Source organism: Barbus barbus (assembly GCF_936440315.1).
Source record: "Barbus barbus genome assembly, chromosome: 16".
Taxonomy (NCBI): Eukaryota; Metazoa; Chordata; class Actinopteri; order Cypriniformes; family Cyprinidae; genus Barbus; species Barbus barbus.
The window spans coordinates 30,601,128-30,624,847 of NC_136744.1; the positions used below are offsets into that span (position 1 = coordinate 30,601,128).

A 23,720-nucleotide genomic window follows, 5' to 3' on the forward strand; every position below is an offset into this window, starting at 1 on the left:
CATATATGCTCTGTCCGCTTGAGTCACATGCTCGTGTGTTTTAAACACTTATTCTACCTTATATAAACAATAGAAAACAGTAGAGATCTTACAGCGCTCTGAGAGAAGGGACGTGTGTGAACAAACCCTCCGGCAGCGTGGAAAAGATATTCCCAGACAAATTCCTGAAAGACACACAGACGTTACACACAAACCTATCCCACAATTCAAAACTCATAGCATTAAAACACAGCTAGAACATGAGTTGTTAGTGATAAACAGTTCCCTGTGCTCAATAAAGATATATAAACACAGAGACTCACAGTTTGGAGAGACGGCCAAGGTCAAGAAACATATCAGCAGAGAAACAGCCAATCCTGTTGTTGGAAAGATCCCTGAGGATACACACACATGCACACACACACACACACACACACACACACAAACACACACACATGCACACACACACACACACACACACACACACATGCACACACACACACACACACATTGTCTGTTAGCTGCGATAAATGATCTGACATCAAACACCAAAAACTTCAAACTAGCTTTAAAAAAAAAATAATAATAAAAAAAAAGAAAAAGAAAATCCAAATGATCACTTTAGCATTTGATATAAAAACACTTATTCCTGACTGTCACGTGACTGAATAATTTACTCCGATGACTCACTACTGTTAGATTAATGTTATATTAAAAGCTTAAATGGAAATTAGAAATGTTGCCTTGGCAACTCAATAAGTATACAGTATGTTGAAGTACTAAAATTTCTAAAACTAAAATTTAAACAAATTAAAGATATTTAAAAAAGCACATAAAATTACTAAAACTTAAATTGTAGTTTGATTATCATAGATTGTTAATATTTTATTTATATTTGGTTTTCTGTTTTCACTTTAATTTTATATCTATATATACAGTAAGTGTGTGAGCATCAGCTGCCAAAAACTCCTGAATTACTAAAACATTAAATAAAATGAAAGTGAAAACAGAAAATAAAATCCAATTTAAAACATTAACTATAATAGTATCTCATATGATACTAAAATAACATTGTTTAGCAATTTCATGTGCTTTTGCCATTTTTATTATTTGATCTGATTTAATGAACTATCAACTTCTGTTTATTTTTATTTCTCCTGTTGAATTATAAAGAGAAGCATCTGAGACATTAAATCACTCGAACAATGAAAGATCAACCCTGTTTCTGCTGGACTGGCATCCATAAATGAACCGGTTACTTTTTACCAGGCGCATTTCACCGTTCAGAGCCGTATATCGTGGTAACGAGACGCTTGAGGAAAATAAGGGTTAAGTGCTTTAATCTTAGTAACTCTCCAATTACTCCTCATTCAGACTGAAGCCACAACCAGCCTATAAAAGAGCGTTCGCCAACCGCAGCACTGAACCTTCAAACAAACCATCCACTCAAGAACCGGAGTGAAGCACAATGTCCCTGGCATTGTGTCTGTTTGTGTTTGTGTTTTTGTGTGTGTGCGCGCATGTACAGGTTTATATATCCTGGCGGGGACTTGAATCTGAATACACACTCAAGGGGACTCGTGTCATGGTGGGGACCTAAATTGAGGTCCCCACCATGCAAAAAGCTTATACATCATACAGAATTACTTTTTTTGAGAAAGTAAAAGTTTCCTGTAAGGGGTTGGTGTAGGGTGATAGAAAATAAAAGTATAAAAACAGTATAAAAACCATTATGCCTATGGAGTCCCTACAAGGATAGCTGACCAAACGTGTGTGTGTGTGTGTGTGTGTGTGCATGTTTATGTGGTTTATGAGGACACAAATTTGTATAATGACATGGGTATGACAGAGGTATTACAATATGAAGGTGGTTTATGAGGACACTGCCTATGTCCCCGTAATTCAAAAGGCTTAAAAAACATACTAAATGGTGTTTTTTTGAAAATCTAAAAATGCACAAAGTCTCCTGTGAGGGCTAAGTTTAGGTGTAGGGTTGGTGTAGGGCAATAGCACACACAGTTTGTTCAGTATAAAAACCATTACACCTATGGAGAGTCCCCATAAACCACAAAAACCAACGGGTGTGTGTGTGTGAGTGAGTGAGTGAGTGAGTGAGTGAGTGAGTGAGTGAGTGAGTGTGAATGGGTGTGTGTGAGTGAGTGTGAGTGAATGGGTGTGTGTGTGTGTGTGTGTGTGAGTGAGTGAGTGTGAGTGAATGGGTGTGTGTGTGTGTGTGAGTGAGTGAGTGAGTGTGAATGGGTGTGTGTGTGAGTGAGTGTGTGAATGGGTGTGTGTGTGTGTGTGTGTGTGTGTGTGTGTGTGTGTATTGTAATGAGAAACATGCACTGCTGCGGTGCAGCGGGAGCGGTTCTGTTCGGTTCAGTGCTGTGATTATGGGTTGGGAACTCTTAAATTAGAGCTGAGACCTGCTGCTTAAATTATACGCGTCCAGCAGGCTGGCACACACACATCCACAATCAACCGCTCAAATCCAGCAATCAGTGTCACATTAAACGTCTGCATGGCTCCTGCGTCTGTATGTCGAGATCCTGAAAGCCTCTTCACTGCAGAATGAACCTCAGACCGGCTGCAGCTCTCATTCTCAAGGACACTGCATAAAGATGTGCGCTAATATTCAAGACTGGGGATCCAATGTAGAAGTTTAGAAACACTGAACGATTAAAAACACTTTTTTCAGTTCGCTATTCTGTGGTGCTTCTGGATCTGGTGATTTCTGGTTCTGCTGTAGGCCTACTGCAAAAAAAAAAAAAAGATGTCAAAATGTCCGTTTTTGGCGAGTGACCTCTTAAACACAGTCTTAAATGAGTTAAAAAGTCTTAAATTACCGTAAAGAGTTGGTTTACAGTACGGTGTCGTTTTTGAACTTTTTTATAGAATTACAAAATCAAGTTCAGTTGGAAAAAAAATCTAAACTGAAAGCGTCTGCTATGCTCGATACAGCCAGAGTTGCCAGGTCTGCATGACAAAACTGCCCAGAGTAGAGTTAAATTTCATAACTCAAAACATCATTATTTATACCTAAAATATATATTTTACAGTCACTGTTATGCACATTGATCATAAAAACAGCTCAAAGGTTTTCCACTGGCAGATCCTGAGCTCACTGACAAATATCTGATCCTGTAAGATGTGCTTCTTTACACAGTGCGCGTGATCACCAAATCCAAAGTGAAAGTGAAAATCGAGCGCTCATTCAAGAGCCATTTCAATACCATGCATATTGATTGATATGATGCGGCAAAATTAGATACAAATATTATTTACGCTGTCATTTGCGATGCGGGTCGATATGCAGCTCCAATAGTCCAATAGTCAAGCCTATTTCAACTCAATTTGATACCCGCTGATAGGCAGCTGCTTTCAAAAGGTCCTGTTCTTATTTGTGTTCCCGCTCTGTAGTCAAGACCGTAAATGTTTTGAAATGTTCCGAATTTTTTATTTAGCTGTAGAAACATTTCTAGAGGCATTGCAGCATTTAGAAAACATGCTGATTGGGTTTTCATGCATATTTCCAAGGTCATAATAATACTTACAGTCTCCTCAGAGCCATCAGGCCATGAAACGCGCCGGGGGCAATTCTGCTAATGAGATTACTGCTGAGATCCCTGAAGACAGACAGAGACAGAAGAGAGATCTCCATTTCAAATAAATGCTTTCTATTCATCTGTGAATCCTGGAAAATAAAATTTAAATGTAAATCATTAAAAATGGCAAATGTGACTTCATGACTTTTTACCTGCAATTCTGAGTTTATATCTTGCATTTCTGACTTTTTAAAATCAGAATAGTGAGTTTTAATCTTGCAACTCTGACTTTTTTCCTTAAAACTCTGAGTTTATCTCTCACAGTTCAGCAAATTCATTCTTTGCCACTAGGTGCCGCTTTTGGAGCAGTAAAAATAGCTGTTTCCCTGTAACGCTGTACACAAAGCAGCACTGCGCTCACAAACACTGCTTTATCAGGCATTACAGGTGTGATGAGATGAAAATGAGACCAATCATACACAGGAGCGTCACAGAATCACAAGGTAAACGCTTAGAAATGTCAGCCGGGGCAAAACAAGACTTCGCAATGAGAGTGAATGCCGTTTAAGTAGTGTGGATAATGGGGAACACCTGTGCAGGTGATTAGTCTCTGAACGGGGTGTATGGGAAATGGAGTCCGGGAAAGTCAATATTCAGGAGAGGGTTGCCATTGGAGAGAGCCACAGAGGGCTGATTCATGACAGAAAGTGTTTTTTGACCTTGCATGCATGTCAACCTGTTGTTGGAGACTCCCAAAACCAAAATATGAACCTTTCATTACCCATACTAGGGGCACTTCAAATTTTGTGGTGGAACTGGTCTTCTATACAAAGCTGAATGCGTTCAACTCTGACCGACTGTCTCAGACCAAGTGCACTAAAAATACATGACGCGGTATCAAATTGTGACTCCTGACTTTCCTCTAAGGCCAAAACAAACTTCCTGAAATTGTGTCCCTGTGTTTCCCGTGTCTGAAGGGAGTGACAGGAATCTGAAGGAGGACGGAGTCTAACACAAGACATCTGCAGTCCGTCAGAACCGCACTGGAAAAATGTCAAGACATTCTGACCTTTCATAAGCCATCTTTCTTGGAAGATCGGACGCTTCTTCTCTACTGTGTGGATGTTTGTAAAGCCACGAGCAACAACTGAATGTTTCAGGAGCTGTTCAAGAACAAAATACCCTTACTATGTATTTCAAATCACTCATCTGGTTATAAATCACAGTTCTCTGGGCTTCCGGATTGATTAAATATGGTTAATGTGCAATATTTAAGGCTCAAGTGTGACGGTCATTACTGCTGATGAATGGCTTCTGTCCGGCTCTAATGGTGTGTGTCTCCAGTCAAACGCTACGTTCAGAAACACTTCTGTTCGGAGCCATTAAACTTTTCCGTTGATCCCACTGGTTTCCAGAGCTTGAGGGAAAAGAGTTTGCATGCCATCTTTCATAAGAATTTAAGGCCTTAAAAGTGCCATCGGCCATTGATCATAATGCAAACATAAATGTATAATACTGGTGTCATGCATATAGTGTTTGGGTCAATCTGACTCACATTTGGACGTCTAATTTAAACTATTTATTTCTTCTTGAAATTTGGTGTCTTTTTCTAATTTTTGGTCATGAATGTGCATGTGAAGTTTCAACACACAGATGCGTTTGGGAAAGGCTGTACAAGCGTTGGTTACATCAGTGGTGTTCAAATCGACCTCCACTGGTTTCTATACAATTCACCTCAAATCAACACTTTGAAAAACAGCAAAAAAGCCAGGTAAAATAAAGAAACAGAAAACCTTTATTGTAGCTTGTCAAAGAATGAAACTGTATGAAAACTCTTAATCATCCAGGTAGAATTCACTGTTTCTTCTGCTATGAGTTTCACAGTCAAAAACTGAAATTATGGTTTAGTTTGTGCGTTTTTGGGATCTTAATTACTAGTCTGTTTCAGCACTGAATATAAGCATGAGAAACACATTTTATCCTCACAAGGTTTTGAAAACAGACATAAGAAAAAGGCAGTGGCTATTTACACCACAGCAATAAATACTATTTACATCTAGTACAATTAATGTTAGATACAGTTTATATTTAGTTGTAGGCACTTGCAGTCTGCAAATTGTCACTACAAGCAGTCACAAAACAAAAAACACATGAAGGAAATGTCTTTATTTTTTGTCTGTGCAGCTACTTTTAAACAAAAATATGTTGACCCTAAACATAAAGGGTGTATATATTTGTAAATTTATTTACACCTATTTTTATATATATATTATGTATTTATTATGGCTGTACGAAGGGTGTAATTGTTTTTTAACAATTAATTATTTACAAATAAATTTATTATTTATACATTTATAAATACATTTATTTAAATATAATTTATTTATGTTCAAATTTACCCTTAACATGAAGGGTGTAACCTTTTTTTTAACACAACAGGATCATATTTGATATTTTTGACGAGCTACAATAGAGGTTTTCTGTTTCTTTATTTTATTTTAGTATCGATGTTGTGTCAATTGCTTTGAAACCAGTGGAGTTCAATTTCAACCCAAGACAAAAGTAGTACCCACATTTCAACATTACAAGGGAGTTAAAATTATTTGCTTATTAGTGTTCCTTTAACTGATAATAAACAGGAGAAATTCCTAAGACACTTTGTGTTGTGTGTCTCTAGCTGCCATGACTCACAGGGTTAGTCGATTACTGCTGTAAAGCTCCTCAAATTAAAGCCTGTTTGACATCGAGATCTTGTCCTCGTGTCTGCACTGACTTTGTAGAGAGTTAAACACCTGATATTTCTACAGGAGAATCCATTCATCCTGACCTAAAGGTGGCAGCACACGACACTAATGTGTAGATTGATATCCCTTATTCCTCTGGTAATAGCTTCTTCCAGAATGTCCCACAGGAGGAAGGCGATTATGGCGTGAACGAGCGGATTAACCGAAACTAACAAACAGCAGACGCTGTGGAGAGCAGAGCTGAACACCTCTCATTAGTGAGCATCCAGCAGTGTTTTAATGACACTTCTGAGGGGATGATTTCTCTAAAACAGCACGTCATGTTGAGAAAGCACTACATATTTAAACTATCTGCTGGGAAAGATGTTCAGAGTTCACAGCGACTCTAGATGTGCTTCTGTAGAGCGTCAAGACCTGTCAAACATTACAAAACACAAGAGAGAAAACTGGAGGAAATGAAGATAACAGAGGAGGCGGGGTTAGGGGCCAGACGAAATCTGATTGGCTCCTTCAGGGATTCTGTTCTGTAAAATGATTGGTCATGGAAACACATTACACAATAACAACTCCACACTTTAAAACTGTTTTTAAGAAGATAAAATAAGAACAATTTTAAGATAATTATGAGAACTTTTTCATTGTCTGCATTATAGACATTTATTGTCAAATGTCTCATAATGGGCTGATTAACAGTATTATCATCTCATATTTTAATCATTGACTGACAAAAGTTCAAATGTGTTTTTGTTCTTAAATTAAAGGTATGATTTCTGAAGATCATGTGACACTGAAGACTGGAGTAATGATGCTGAAAATACAGCTGCAGATCACAGAAATACATTACAGTTTAACACATATTCACAGAGAAAACAGCTGTTTTACATTGTTATATAATATTTCATGATTTATACTGTTTTTGACCCTTAGTGAGCAGAACAGACTTCCTTCAAAAACATTTTTTTAAATTGTGATTATTAATTTGGCTCTCCTTTAAATATGTTCAACTCTTAGATATAGTATAGCAATAAGATTAACAAGTGTTTAAAGTCTTCTGCTTCTCAGATGTTTCTCTTCTTAAGTTTCAGCAAAGATCTCAACAATCTCCCAAAAGTCTTAATATGAACTCAGACATTTCTCATCAAAATATTCCTCAAATCAAATGATCTGAGCTGCTGTCCACATTCATGTCACAGCTCTAAACCTCCCCTGTATTCCTTCAGTGGATAATTCCAGAAGAGACAAAGTTCATGCATGATGTCTTCTAAGCTGAAGGAGCAAACGATGAGCAAGAGGACAATAAAGCGTTCCTTTGGGAGAGGTAAAATAAAGCATTAAATGGGCTGCTATTGTGTAACGAGTTACTGGTAATGATGGGGTGTCCTACAAACCGAGCCAGTTCTCATCAGCCTAATTGTGGCTGTAAATAACGATGCTATTCAGAGACAAAGAGGAACACACACTGGGCTGGAGCTGCTGTTTTGAGTTGGGACGGGTGTAAAAAGGTCACCTATGCATCCGCTGTGACATCACCGTCTGGAAGCCCACTTCCTCCGGCCGTTTCCTGAAATACCATCCTCAGTCATTATGAAGACGACCCTGATTTAATACTGGACTGATGACCTCTGATATATCAGAGCGTGGCACTGCCAGCTGAAGATGGGAAATCATGTACAGCATCATGTGTGATTGCAGTCTGACGCTTTTCTGTTGTTGACTTTTCTAATGAAATTCAGGCTAAAGCTCTGAGCTAAAGTCTATATGCTGAGAGCGATAGCAAACGCTGGAAAGATCCTGGCAAATGTTGATTTATTTTGTTGGAATTAAAGCTGATGATTCCAAATGTATTCTCCAAATACATTTGTTTATTATTATTGCTGTCAATTTAGCAAATTGTTAGTATATTTTTAGTAAATTAAGGGAAATACATCTACCAAGCATTAGGCCAACAATTACAAATCTCACAGACAGAAATGACCCTTAGAATGTGTTATTTATATTTGTTTATTTATTTAAAAATATTTCTAATTATTTATTAATAAATAAAAATATTTATTAATTTATATTCTTGTGTGCATTTTATTTATTCATTTAAAAATACATTTATTTATAATGTATTTATACATGTTTATTTATTATTTTTATTGGCTGTCAATTTCGTTGAATTTAGTACAATTAATAAAAAAATAAAATAAAAACTCAGCCAAGCAATAGACCAAAAACAACAAAAACATACATATCAGCCAACAGAAAACATATTTTCTGGTTCAGAAATGTTAATATCAATATAATCATATTGAAATTAGTCATATAACGAAATGAAATGTGTGCAGTTAAAGCATAAAATCTGCATTCACTTCAAAGATTGTATCATAAATTCATTTTTGGCGGCTCTGCTGTGATTAAACTGACCTTTAAAAACTAAACTGGGTACAAAAACAACCATGAAAACCACTGTGTTTCTGTAACAATGAGATCATTGGAGTCACTGTTGGGCCATTAATAAAGTGCTGATGACTAGCCTTAAAAGCCTGCAATAAATCAAATACACTTCCAAACAGAAATTTCAGTTCATGAACAGATGAAAATATTCAGTAAACTATTTTTGTTGGAGAAATCCTGTGTTTTCTCAGGTTCACAAAACGTTCAATGCACACAGGCTATGCAATGTCCTGAAATCACACACTGACGAGAAAACAGGCCTGAAAAACACACAATGGACCATTTTATCAAGACTGTGACGACGCTTTCAATGGTCATCAGCATCACAAATCCTCCAAAGGGTTTTATATTTGGATTTTTTTTTTATCTATGTAGGTTTATAACACTATACTTCGTATTAAATCCCCTTTGCATGAAATGACAAATAAACTAGTTAAGGCTAATGCGAGGGTGTTTCTAATGCAGCGTCTATGGAGGAATGGTTCTCTCTTCTGACTGCGGTTATCAGTCTCTCTCAATTTCTTTCCTTTTTTGAAAGTTGTGAAAACACTATACATATAGTAAGTACATGTAGTTAATTAAGATTACTCAGTCCTTAAATGTATAATTACACTGTAACACCTTAAAATAGTGTAACCCAAAACAAATGTAATCTGTTACACTTACTGAGAACAAATGGGTCATTAAATTACAGTTACTTATGAAAATGTTAACGATTACAAAGAGGGATTACATCAGAATATTTTCACACACACACCCACATACAGATTTATTGACTAAATATTTTGACTTGTATATTTTTTTCAAGAAATCCGATAACATTTGTATCTGTCGTATGGTCATGTTACAACATACCCCTCAGATGTTACCTGCGGGGCATGTTGTCACATTTCACTTCCATTTTTTTAGGGTAAATAAAGAAAAAGCGACATATTTGTACTAGACAAGAAGTGAAATTACTGTGAAAAATAAATAAAAATAAAAACACTCCGAACCCCCTGTGGATTTACACAAATCAAAAAGAGTCAAAAAGTGTTCGTTTGTGTCCCGTTGTCCCCTACATTATATAAAGCATGAATATGTACATGAATAAATTCATATTTAAGGTCCGTAAATCCCATGATACTCATCCTGGAAAACCACTGCTATTTTATTGATATTAATATAGTAATATCACTTTAATATATAAAATATACTCATTTCACCACAAAACTGTTATATATATATATATATATATATATATATATATATATATATATATATATATATCTCAATCTCATTCATCAATCTGCTCATGCATATGTAATTTGAACGATTTAAAGGAACAGTGCACCCTAAAATAAAAGCGGTTCTTTTAACACTCCACACGCTTCAGGCATCTGCTCAGGATATCTGGATGATCCTATTAATAAAATGTTATTTCCTTTTTATTCAAAATATTCCCAAACATGTTAACTATATCAAGAAACATCTCGATTCTCAAATATGTGAATGCATAAAGTAAATGCATTTTGCACCTTAAGGACAACATGTGAGCAGAAACAGACTTTACACCTGATAATCACCTGGAACACCTCATTTCAGGCACTTAGTGTTATATATGGTTTCTACATGACTAGGAGCCCATTCTCCCTTGTTATATCATCTCTACAGCACATCTAATCAGATGGAAATGGCGATTGCACTCACAGTCTCTCCAGAGCTCGCAGGCCGAGGAAAGAGTTATTCTTCAGCGCAGAGATCTTATTGTTGCTCAGGATCCTGAGGAGACACAACAACACAAACCATAAATACAGAGCAGGACGATTTACACACAAACCGTCATCTTTACAGCCAGCAGCAGATTTATACGACTCTAAATCTCCCGTCTGCTTCATACCGTCAGCGTGTTTGTGGTCAGAATGGAGAAAACAAAACTCCTCCAGCAACACTTTCTCTGGAAATTTACTTTCTGAAGGTTCATTAAGGCATTATATGTACTTTTATGCATTTGCAGACAATGTATTGCCTAACAATGACCTATGACCTTGCTATTGCCAGTGTCTACTAGTGTCTGCTGTTGCTACAGAAACACATTTACTTTGATTTGTTTCTAAAGTTTAAATGTAAGTCAGAGAGAAAGTTGAGAGTGAGAGAAAAAACTAAAATTTTAATTTCTACATACACAAACACACACACGTCTTATTTTTAAATCACAATATAAAAATGCTACAATATGTATCAATGTATAACGACAATTTTTTTGTGTATAGTTCACCCAAAAAATTAATGTTCAGAAATTTAAATGTATTTAATTTAGGCTTAAATATTGGTCAATGCCAGTGTTATCATAGTTAACTAAAACTAAACACATAAAAAAACTGCATTACTTGAAATAAAATAAATGTTAACTGCAATAAAATTAAATTAAATATGAAAAAAAAAAAATATTTCAGCTTGTTGCCAAGGCAACATTTCTAATTTGTTTAGTTGAACTTATACTAAAATAAACTGAAATAATTTTTAATAATTAAAAAAAAATTTAAAACAAAAACTAATACAAATTACAAAAACACACAACAAATTTCTAAAACTCAAGTAAAATAAACATGAAATCCAATAATAAAAAATAAAATCAAATTCAAAATAAAAACTGCAATAGTATCTCAAAGATACTAAAATAGCAACACATACAAAAAGCACACAAATATGGTGAACCTGAAAGATGAAAGTTGCTGCCGTTTTTAAATCTTTATATTTTTTATTAATTAGTATCCTAGTTCTAGTCATGTAATATGAGTAAATGAAAATGATAAATGTTGTCTTGGAAACCAGCTAAAGGAAATTAGTTTATTTTATTTTATTTTTTTTTTTGGGGGGGGGGGGGGGGGGGGGGGGTCCAAGTAACTTAATTAAAAAATATTTCGTTTTTTCTTTAAACTACTGTCATAGTATTAGTATCATGTATCGAACCGAATCAACACACAAACCTTTGAAATGCACTGACTGACCTAAACCACATTAGAAATAAAGCAGAGCAAAAGCTCTCATCGTAAACTGTTTAAACATTACTATCGATACACAATGCACGCTCACAATACAAAGATGACGTCTACCAGCAACCGTGTGCGAAGGATTCTCATCATGTAAAGCGCATCTGATATAATGCCCTGTTTCTGATTAATTATCCAGCAAATAGGACTTTTATATCAGATCTGCTTTACATGCATGATGAGTCCCTTGTGTCATTCACACACACACACACACACACACACACATAATGAAGGTCATGCATCTCTAACGGTGATCATGTGTGAATGTGAATGAGTTCATGCAGTAATGCAGCACACATCAGCTCCGTCACGCATGCATTCAAAACACTGACCAGACAGTTTCAGACGCACACACCAATCACACACACATGATGAAGACAACACACTCACAAAATAATCCTAAATAAAAATCAGAGGCAACCCCCAGCAGTACAGATGGACACAGGTCATACAGGTGCTTGGAACTATTCATTTTAGGAACAATCACACCAAGGTTATTCGGTTAAATCTAAAATCATAAAGTAAGACAAACAAACAAACAAACAAACAAACAAACAAACATTAATAAATAAATAAAAATAAGCTAGTTGGCAAGGCAACCATTTTGTTTAGTTTAACTCAAAGTACTAAAACATCCAAAACTAAATAAACTAAAACTTAAAATTAAAATTAATAAAAACTATTTAAAATAATAATAATAAATGACAAAAAGACACTGAATTTACTAAAATTTTAATTTAAAATAACTAAAACCAAAAGTTAAAGTTAATTTTTCATTAAAATATTAAGAAAAACTATAACAGTGCCTCAATGAAACTAAAGTAGATACTAGATTCTGAAGACACTGAGCATTTTTGTTTGCTGTCATCTGATTGGCTGACATGTCTGTGGAGGGCGGGGCTTTGGACTGAGAAAAAGTGATGCAATACCCATTAGTCTTGTTTTCCAGAAAAAAAAAAAAAAAAACAGCATAAACCTTTACTAATTTGTGCTTAAAAAAAATATATATTTCCTGTATGTATAATTAATATTTTTCATGTTATATGAAATATAATATTTATTTATTTTGCTTTTTTAATTAATTATTTATTATTTATTTATTTACCGCTATTTTAATTGACTTCAGTATGCACAACCTATTAGTAAATTAATGGTAGCATATTTCATTAACTATAAAAATCAGAATAATTAATATTAGTAATGTTATATAATATTTTTAAATATTTGATTTCGTTTTTTGGCTTCAGATTTCAAATGCATGTACATACTGACCTATTGGTTAATCAATGAATTAACATGTTACTAATTAAAACACTTCCTGAAGCACTGAAATTAGTCTAGAAAAATGTGGTCATGTGAGAAGAATGTCATGACTTACACTAATCATTTCCAGAAGATGACTTGTTAAAATATCATTTTTGTAGAGAGTGTGAGTTCAGTGTGTGTGTGTGTGTGTGTGTGTGTGTCACAAGGTCACTCGCCCCCACACGCCTGTTTCAGGCCTCTGTCTAACATCCAGGAAATGGCAGGCAAAACATAATTGTACATCATGTAAACAGTGCATGACGAAACTCCAGCGACCTTCCAACTTTCTATTTACAATATCAATTATGTTCTTCAAGGATAAGCAGAGAGAGAGAAAGAGGGACAAATTAAATATTGTCTTTCTCGGACCGCCGGAGCAAATGGTCTGTGTCTTTGAGTGTGATTTAATCCAGCAGCTAAAGGTCATTTACTAGCATTTCCCCATTGAAGAATGAACCTGCAATTCAACTTTTAGATTTTAAAAAGCCCTGTATTGATTCCTTATCTTGACCGTATTCAAATATTTTGACACAAAACTAAAAATGCAAAAACAACCGATTGCATTCTGGTGCTTTATGCAATGATAACATTTATTATAATGCATACTGTTTTACACGCTGATATTATTGACATACTGTAACTGTGGGAGCTTGTTTCCACCACTGGATACAAATAAAAATAACTGCAACTTCTTTCATCTTTATCTCACAATTCTGCATTTTTTCCTCATAATCTTCTGAGAAAAAGTTGGTATTGTGAGATATAAACTTAGAATTGAGAGATATAAACTCAAAATTACGAGATATAAATTAAGAGTTGAGAAATACAAAGTTTGAATTGTAAGAGAAAAAGTCGTAGTTACCTTTTTTAATGTTTTTATTCAGTGCTAGAAACATGTCTACCTGTAAAGCTGCTTTGAAACGATGTATATCGTGAAAAGCGCTTTACAAATAGATTTAATTTCATTTGACAGTTTCTAATTAATCTGTAGGCAGTCAATTCTGTTTAAAATTCAATTAGCAATGAACTAGTATTTAATTGTGAAGGCAGCGAGTGAAGTTTTGGCATTATTCAGACACGCAGCATTACCTCGACGCTCGCTCCGGCGATCTGAAGCCGTCCTGCGCCGCTCTATTATTACAAGAGTGACAGAATAAAAATACGCTGAATTACGGCGGCCCGCAGGCACCAATCACAGATCACCATCTCAACTATTACAAACATCCCGATGATTTCCAACCTCCACGGCCGAAACGCTGCGGCTCCAGTGTTTTTCTATAATATCAGGTTACTAGGAACAGCTAACCAAAATAACATATTTCATATCGACTAACATTGATCTTGGACACGAAGCAGATTTAGCTGTGGAGCGCAAGCTTGTGTTAGGAGAGTCCTGAAGGAGCACACCACAATTACAGCAAACCCGGTCTGAAACAACAGCAGCGTGAATGCATGCAGAAACAAAGAGCCACAGAGCTTCAGACATGGACTCCAGAGAAGCTCTAAAGTACCGTATAAACATCATGCTACAGGGTAAACATTCACAGTAATACTACGGTACACACCACATTAGCAGTGTATTCCAGCACAAAAACAATCACACCACCCCCAGCAGGGTTAGTGCTGCTCCACACAGTTCAGTCAGGATTTTCTATAAGATCTGTCGAGTTACATACAATGATAAAATCACCTAAGAACAAGTTTTTATTTGTAATGAGACCAACAACCTCCTGGAGACCTTACATGCAATATATATATATATATCAAAATATAGAGTATGAAATTATAAACTAACCAACGCATAATCATCTAAAACCTTTACCAAGTTGAGTATTTTCATTAGCATGTAAATAATATATAATATTTAATCATATAAATATTCATTGATAATGAGAAAATAAAATAAATAAACGCATTAGATGGCTGTAATCATTTTTAAATAACAAATTTTCTCCCCTTAATTCTGGCTATAAATATAAATAAATTTCTGTCTATTTATATACGCTGTCTATTTTATCGCTGTTTATTTCACAGATGAAGCGGGTATCTATCTCCATCTAAACCCGTGTGAAAACACAGCTAAAGCTCTCAGCACGCTCTCAGCTCCACGGCCCTTCAGGGGCCCCGTTAACACACGTTCACCAGATCAGACAGAAGCGGTTTTATGATATTTAGGAAAGCTGGAAGGCTTTAAATAACCCCGGCGTTCAGCGGCCGATGAGAGGGAGGCAGAGGCGACGCACCGCTAATGTATTCTTGGCAGACGCACTGTTTTCCTTTCTTAACATTTTTAGGCAGTCGACACTCCAGACGCACTCAGACACATTCATTAGTGCATCAGAGTACAATTCATTTACTGCTCCGTCTGAGGCATCACGAGCAAAACCTCTACGTGACGGACCACAAACGCTGAGATAAAACAATCAACAACAGCCTCTGCAAGATGATAAAAGAAACACATGATGCATTTCCAAAGGAGCAGTTCACTCACGGGTCGTTCCAAACTCTGCCAATCTTGTTACAGTCATTTATAACTAGAAAAGCAATGTTCAAAGGTCTTGAAATTTTTTTGTTTAATTTTGCACAACAACCAGAAGGAAATGCTGCTGATTAAAATAGTAATTAAAGATGGAGTCAGTAAGATTATTAATCAGATAAATGCAGATTTGGTGAGCAGAAGAGACTTGTTTAAATATATATATTATATATTAAAACATTCTTACCAACCCTAAACTTTAAACATGACGGTGAGTAAATGATGAACTTTACTATGTATTACACTCAGATTTCATCAACAGAACTGTGTCATCATCTAATGAAAGGAAATCTGCAGTGATTTCTGTGAAACCAGAGGAAACTCATCACACACTAACATAACCGACCTCGTGCTTCTTAATATCAGAGCTCATGCAAAACTCAGTGTGTTTTCTCACTGTCTCAGGCTGAAGTACAGTATGAGATCACACGGTTATCTCCAGCTGTTACTCTGCTGCCCTGCAGGTCTTCAGACTGTCATCACACATTAATGATGACAGACATCTCAGCGTGTTGGACAGACGTCCTTCAGTGACTCTCTGAGAGCAGATGTGAAATATTGATGAAGAAGCAGCACTGAGTTCAGTGAGAGTAATGCTCACAAACCCACTGAACAGCAGAGAGACATCATCTTACTGTACTTCAGAGTTCACTTTAACATTTAGAGGAAGCCCTGCATTTCTCATGTCAAACTGATGTTTATTACTAAAATGTTCATGCTGTTCTTTTCTATACAAAAAAACCCCAACATTATCATATGTTACATCATATTTTATTTTATTGTCAGGTGTTGACAAATATAAATTAGTTCTTAAGTCTTTAAAAAAAAAATAATAATAATAATTTGGAATAAATAAAATGTTTAAATGTCTCTTCTGCTCACCAAAGCTACATTTATTTAATAAAAAAATACAGTAAAAATTTGAAATATTATTACAATTTGAAATAGCTGTATTCTATGTGAATATGTGTTAAAGGCAGGGTATGTAATTTTTCAAAAACGTTTTAGAAAACTGAATCGGGGCCGAGTCCCAAAACAATCTTTTAGCCAATCAGCAGTAAGGGGCGTGGCCACTCGTGATGTGGAGGAGAGAGCGTTCAGTGAACAGCCGAGCCGAGCGACAGAAAGATAGAGATGGTGGATAAAAAACAAGAGAGGAAACGTCTGTGGAACGATAAGGCAAGAAGTAGGACCTGTGTAAATATCAGATCAGCTTTCCAGCGCTGGAGAGAACTCAAGAAGCGGAAGGCCTGCGATCGGATGCCGAGGTTGCTCTGTTTCTTCTCGATAGGTGAGTAACACCGTGTCTACACCAGAAGCAACAGCTAAAGTCTACACTGGACGCGTGCATTTCAGCCGAGAATATAGTTGTTTAAAACTCAAATCTGCGGTTTATTTATAAAAACAGCGCCTATTTGAAAATGTGCGTCGCTGATTTCGGAGCCGTGAGCTCCAGGCGATCACCGGGCGTTCAGTGCTCATGTATCCGCCGAGAGCAGCATAACTCGGCTAGTCCTTCTGACATTTGCTGCTGGCTCTGATGACTCTGTAGTGGATAAACATAAGATATCAATTGTTTTGGGTAAATCTAACAGGTAATCTTTGGTCTTTGTTCTATTGCTCTATTAATTTGTTTAAATGAAAACGAAAAGAGGCAGTGGTGTTTGATATATTGCGTCTGTAAATACAGTGAGGAAGATTGCAGCAGCCAATTCTTTGCAGAATTACCCGACTCGCGTCGTTCCGTCCGTGGAAGTTCACACACGTGAAGTCCGAACTACCTAGGATGCAAGACCAAAATTTGCATACTTGGTATTAAGAAACGCGCGGCAGACCTAACGTTACGTCACGAGACCACGATGGAAAAGCAGACAGCAACAGGTCTGGGGGAAAAAAAGATCCTGGGACATATTGTTCCAGGTCATTTTGGTGGAAAAGCGGCTTGTGTTTCACAGAACTAATCGTTGCCTGGGTTGCGCAGGCTATATATATGTGGGACGGATCTATCAAAATAGGGGCGAGACCCTTTTGGGGTAAGGGCGTGCTTGTTTTAGTGATTTCAAATATCAACATTGGCTTCCAGAAATTGCTTACCCTGCCTTTAAACTGTAATTTATTTCTGTGATCTGCAGCTGTATTTCCAGCATCATTACTCCAGTCTTCAGTGTCACATGATCTTCAGAAATCATTCTAATATACTGATTTGCTGTTCAATTTTTATTAATTATTATTGGTCAATTATTAATGGTAATTTATCACGGTTTCCACAAAAAGATAAGGGAGGACAACTGTTTACAACATTTATGATTTTTATCAATGTTATATTTTTCAATATATTCCCATAAAAATAGCTATTTTAAATTATAATAATATTTTTACTGTATTTTTAAACAAATAAATGCAGCCTACATGAGCTGAAGAGACTTTTCAAAAACATTAAGAAAAAAAATAAAAATAATAATAATTACTGCAAACTTTTGACCAGTAGTGTATATTTAAAGGGAAACGAGAGAAAAATACCAAAGAAAATATTTTCTGATATATTTTGTTCTAATATTAAGAGAAGACAAACTTGACAGATCAGTTTGTCTTTTGTGTGACTGATATCAGACTGAAATCAGTCCTCGATTCATATATCTGAGAATTCAAGGCGTCATTTTGTCTCAGAGACTCCTGGCTATGAAAAATGACTCTGAATCACCGAATCATATGAACTGACTCTGAATCATTGAATCATACGAACTGACTCTGAATCATTGAACTGACTCTGAATCACCGAATCATATGAACTGACTCTGAATCATTTAATCATACGAACTGACTCTGAATCATTGAATCATACAACTGACTCTGAATCATACGAACTGACTCGGAATCATTGAATCATACAAACTGACTCTGAATCATTGAACTGACTCTGAATCATTGAATCATACGAACTGACTCTGAATCACCGAATAATATGAACTGACTCTGAATCATTGAATCATACGAACTGACTCTGAATCATTGAATCATACAAACTTTTGTCAAAAAAAAACATTTAAAAATAGTAATGATTTTGACTGTTAGATCTCTACACTCCGTCCAGAAGCCTACGATCCTGTGACCAGGCTTTGTTGGTAGTCAATGCATTTTGGTAAATATATTTAGAAAATAAAAGTCATTTTTGGTGGATATTTCACCTGGAAACTGCAGTAAAAGTAAAACAAACCTAATGTTTTTAATGTTTGCAAAAATGCATGCAGAGTTATGTAAAGAGAATCAATTTAGAAATACAGAAAACCCTACAACCATAAAGACAAAACATAAGAGAAGTGCGCTGGAGAACATCCTAAATCGATTCACATAAAAGAGGTTTCTTTTTTCTAACGAATGAAAGGAAATGAATTAAACATGAGTATCTGCTCCGTCTGCATCTGATGCTCGAGATGTTTAACGGCAGAATGATAACCAGGGACTACTCTAAACACGTCTGAGGAGGAAAGAGGAGGCGTATGTGAGCTCCTGCGCATTTATTTATCCTCCGCTCAGGATCATGAACGTCAGGCTTCCTAGAGAAGGAAAAACACTTCCTGAGCCAAACAAGCCACGGATCAACAGCAGCTGATGGAGGACTTCTGTAGGATCACATCACTCAACTAAAACACAACTGGAGCTTTCGGGCCGATTATTAGGATTATTTTTTGTTAAATGTTAAATTTATTTTTTAAACTATAAGCTTGGTCACATGACTCCAACTCTTTCAGTCTTTATTTAAAAACATTTTGCATGAAAGTTTGAGTTAAAATAGTTTGATTATAAACACACTGAGGCTGTTAGTAGATGAGCTTATCTGTTTAATGTCCAGACAACATCACATTTAGACCCTTGTTTGCCTTTTCAAGACAAATAAAACCTTCTTATTCTTCTAAATATTACTGATGCATTTCATGTCATTAAATACATGAATATACAGAAACTTCACAGCAAACTGACAAAATATTATGTGATGTGACAGAATAAAATACATTTTAAATAAAATAATTATAGAGAATATAAATAATTAGGATGATCAATTTTAATAAAATAATTATTAAAATGTTATTTTTAATGAATAATCACACTACTATTCTTCTATGTTTTAATTTTAACAGGAAACCTCTTTTGTGCAGCACTTTGCCAAAAAAAAAAAAAAAAAATTATTTTATTAAAAGAGAAATTAAATTAACGCTTTGTCTTCATTTGATTACTAGAAAAATTAACTTGCACAGAATTTCTGAAAAAGCAAAACATTTCACAAGGCACTGTTATTGTAAAACATTAATTTAATTGTATTTATTAATTATTACGCTTTTGGATTATTACATTTTTATTTAAACATTAATAGAATCCAGAAAAAATTAAACAGAAAACACAGAATCTGGTAAAAATAAAAATAAAACAGAATTTGAAAAAAACGTGAAATGTATATTATCGGGCCATAAAAAAAAAATAGTTTGCTTTGTTTTGATTAAACTTTTAATAAACTGTTGTTAAATTGTGTAAAATCCATGAATTCAGTTAATTAGACATGCTTTTGGATTATTAAAAGACTATGAAAATTCAAAAGAGGAAAATGGAATTCAGTAAAATTAAAACAAAAAAAATTAATTTGGAATAAATAAAATTAATTTGAGAAAAAAATAAAAAATACAATAAAAAAACTCCACTGACTTCAGGTTAATGCGGCTGGAAATGTTAAAATACAATTCATTTCCAGGTTTTGGTCTAGAAAAACACATCATCCCTGCTGCACTCTATGATGAGCAGAATTATAGAGCAGTGATGAAACTCTACAATAATAGAGGTCTGGGAAAGATGCAGTGATCGAAACATGTGACACAAATTAAATCTCTCTAATATTTGAGCTTCTTCTTTGTCTAGACTCCAGCTCTTCTCGCTCTGGAGACTCGTGAGGTGCATTATGGGATACTTTTAAACACTAGTGAGAAGTGTGAGAAGCAATTTATAGCGCATTTCCTTACAGGTTATGCATTTAGCAGACGCTTTTATCCAAAAATGACTTACAAAAGGCGGCGGCAATTCATTAAAGAGCCAACATTTTGTCTACAAAACTCATTTCAAGCATTTAAGCACAAACCTTCAGGAGAAAATCAAACACATCATGAGAAAGAAATGCAGAGAAGTGTCCAAACTTTGGTAATTTCTCCCTCGTGGCCCGTGAAAGATGTTTGATGGACTCAGAGGCTGAACATCGCTTCATGATTTTTGGCTCTTGAGCATTTGAGAACTAAACGACTGAAGAAACTCTACAAGAGCTGTAAAATCACAAAAGCACTGAGAACATCCTGAAAACTTCCCTCCAGAAACATGTGTCAGTGTTTACAGACGCAAAGCATTTCATTCCTCATTACAGCAGACAGCTTCCCAATCAGCAAACAACTCTAATTAATTAAAACAAGACTCGTATGTGTTAAAGTAATGCCTAATACAAGCCCTCGCTGCAAACACAGGTACACCGGAGAAAAACAGTCTGTGCAATTAAAAATGCATTAGCACTGGATTCCCCATAAATCCCAATCAGTCTCTCCACACTTCTTCAGTGCCACTGGTTCTGAATCATGCAAATAAAGGTTCTTTATCGCCATCGATGCTTCCATTAAGAACCTTGGTGTTTCTTTACAGGTTCCTCAGATCTGTGTTTTGGAGTTATTTTTGTCTCATAGTCATTTTTTTTTATTTTGGGCAAAACTGAGGGGTGGGGGATAAAATACAAAAAGGTAATAGCAACTTTTATAGCTGGAGTGATTATATCTCACAATTTGGACTTTGGGATCAGTGAGATTTATTATGTTTTTTAAAGAAGTTTCATATGCTCATAAAAGCTGCATTTATTTGATCAAAAACACAGAAAAGTAATATTGTGAAATACTGCATGATACCATGTTTTTCCTTTTTTTGGAAAAAAAGTAACTTTTATTCAGCAAGGATGTGTTAAATTGTTGAAAAAAATATATATATATATATATAGTAAAGACTTATATTGTTAGAAAGGAATTGAAATAAATGCAGCTATTTGTAACTTTTTATTAATCAAAGAATCCAGAAAAAGTATCACATGCAGGATCAAAAAATAAATAAAAATTAAGCAGCACAACTGTTTTCAAGATTGATAATTAGCATATTTCTGAAGATCATGTGACACTGAAGACTGGAGTAATGATGCTGAAAATACAGCTTTGATCATATAAATAAATTATAATTTAACAGATATTCACATAACCATTATTTTTAAATTTGAATAATATTTCACAATATTACTGTATTTTTGGTTAAATAAATGCAGCTTAGATGAGCAGAAGATACTTCAAATTAAACATTGTACTGATCCCAAACGTTTGAACAGCATGTCTCTCGGCGGAAACAAGCTTTTATAAGTGTTTCTCTGACATCAGACGGTAAAACTCTGTTTGGGTTTAATTGTGACATTATTTATTATCTTTAAGGCTATTCCAGTACTGCAGCGTTTCTTGCATGACTTTATTCCTTGGATTAATCACTCCTGCTCTCTCACTGCAGATAAAAGCTTTTCCTGAAGGAGTAAATGGAAAAGGAAAAATAAATCTGCAGTGTGTAAGTGATTTGTGCTCTGAAAGATACTGAATACTGATGAGCAGAATAACATGACGGGGCAAAAAATGATCATCCATCACAAACCACTTAGAAAACTTCTGACAATAAAATATCATCAGCAATAATGGTGCTCACTTTATTTTGTGTTGCATAGACACATACAGTTCTACAATTATTTTAAACACAATATTTTTCCCAGTTTCCCCAGTCATGATTACTGCATGAAGATGAAAAAAGTCACAAAAAGCAATTTCTAGTCGATTTAATATTGTAAAGTTGAGAATAACTAGAACTTGAAATTTGAGTTTAATGGCTTTTAATGAGTTTAATCCATGACTTTTCTATGAAGATTTGACTGAATTTAATCATTTTCATGACATAGGCTTTAAATGTTAAAATCCCCTGCCATTGATAATAAGAGCATGAAATAAAATATTAACCACATATTTAACAAAGTCACTAAAGTAAAGAGTTACTCACAGCGACACCGTCGTGTTGGGTAAAGAGCTGGGCTGCATGGTTTCCGTCAGGTCCGCATCATCACACGCAACCTTCACGCGCACGCTCTGCCTGGTAAACTCCTTTGATCTCTCCGCGGTGCAGTGACAGCTGTCAATCATCAGCTCAGGACAGTATCTGCTGCCGCGCGCTACCGCGAGCGCCGCGCACAGCGCGAGCAGCACTTTCATCGCGATCTGCTCTGTCACGTTACTTCCAGCCAATCTGGGATCAAATCATGGATCATCTCAGGGAAGATCAAACACAGAGGACCAGCGGTCCCTAATAATCAGAATAGCACCTGGAGAGGATGAAGATGATGATGATGCGTAAAAACAAAACACACTATTCCCAATTCAAAGCCAGTCCTGCATTATACACCAGTTTAGATTAGGTTTGCATCCTCACTGCAAGCGCTTCTCTTTATCCTTAGTGTCCAAAAGTGAGGAAAACTTCTGTCCCAGTGCGCTTCTCCGCGCATTTGCGTGCTCGTGCAAGTGCGCACTGCTGTCAACAGGTTGCTGGATCAAGTAACTTCTAGCGATGCGCGTCAAGTCACGCGTTCCTCCGCCCGGCGTCGCGTCCTAGTACGCTGAAGGACTGCCTTATGAATAACAATGAGGCACAGTGACGTTTCTCAATAGGGCGACCTGATTGGCTGACAGCGGACGCTGGTGGGCGGAAGCTAGTCAACTGGCCAATTATTGAAGCTATGGTTGATTCATGAATATTAATTAGGCTGAACGCTCCAGAAAAACTTCTAGTAAACGTCAACACGCCGTCATTAATATTCATAAGCCATTTTTTTTCGCCATAGTAGGATTTAAAACTGTCCCTCCTGGCGAATAAACTTTTCATTGGCTCAAAACTCCACATCACATGATTATTTATCCTAAAGAGGTCTGGAGATGTCAAATTTCACATTATTTAATCATACATAAGTTAGATGGTTTATATTAGCAAAAGTCTATCTCTGGATTTAGAAAAAAAAATTAAAATTAAAAAACATCTATATATTAACATAACA

At 35.6% G+C, this 23,720-nt stretch overlaps 1 protein-coding gene across 1 annotated transcript in view; it reads right to left on the reverse strand.

Moving 5' to 3' along the window:
• LOC306882771 (adhesion G protein-coupled receptor A3-like) overlaps positions 1 to 23,199 on the reverse strand; it is a 156,587-nt gene extending 133,388 nt beyond the window's left edge. Inside the window, exons 1-5 of the mRNA XM_079437648.1 lie at positions 22,676 to 23,199; positions 10,397 to 10,468; positions 3,534 to 3,605; positions 303 to 374; positions 93 to 164 (exon numbers count right to left, since the gene is read on the reverse strand). Of these exons, the coding sequence (XP_079293774.1) occupies positions 93 to 164; positions 303 to 374; positions 3,534 to 3,605; positions 10,397 to 10,468; positions 22,676 to 22,884 (497 nt within the window). The 5' untranslated portion in view covers positions 22,885 to 23,199. The remainder of the gene's footprint in view (positions 1 to 92; positions 165 to 302; positions 375 to 3,533; positions 3,606 to 10,396; positions 10,469 to 22,675) is intronic.
• Positions 23,200 to 23,720: the final 521 nt, after the last annotated feature.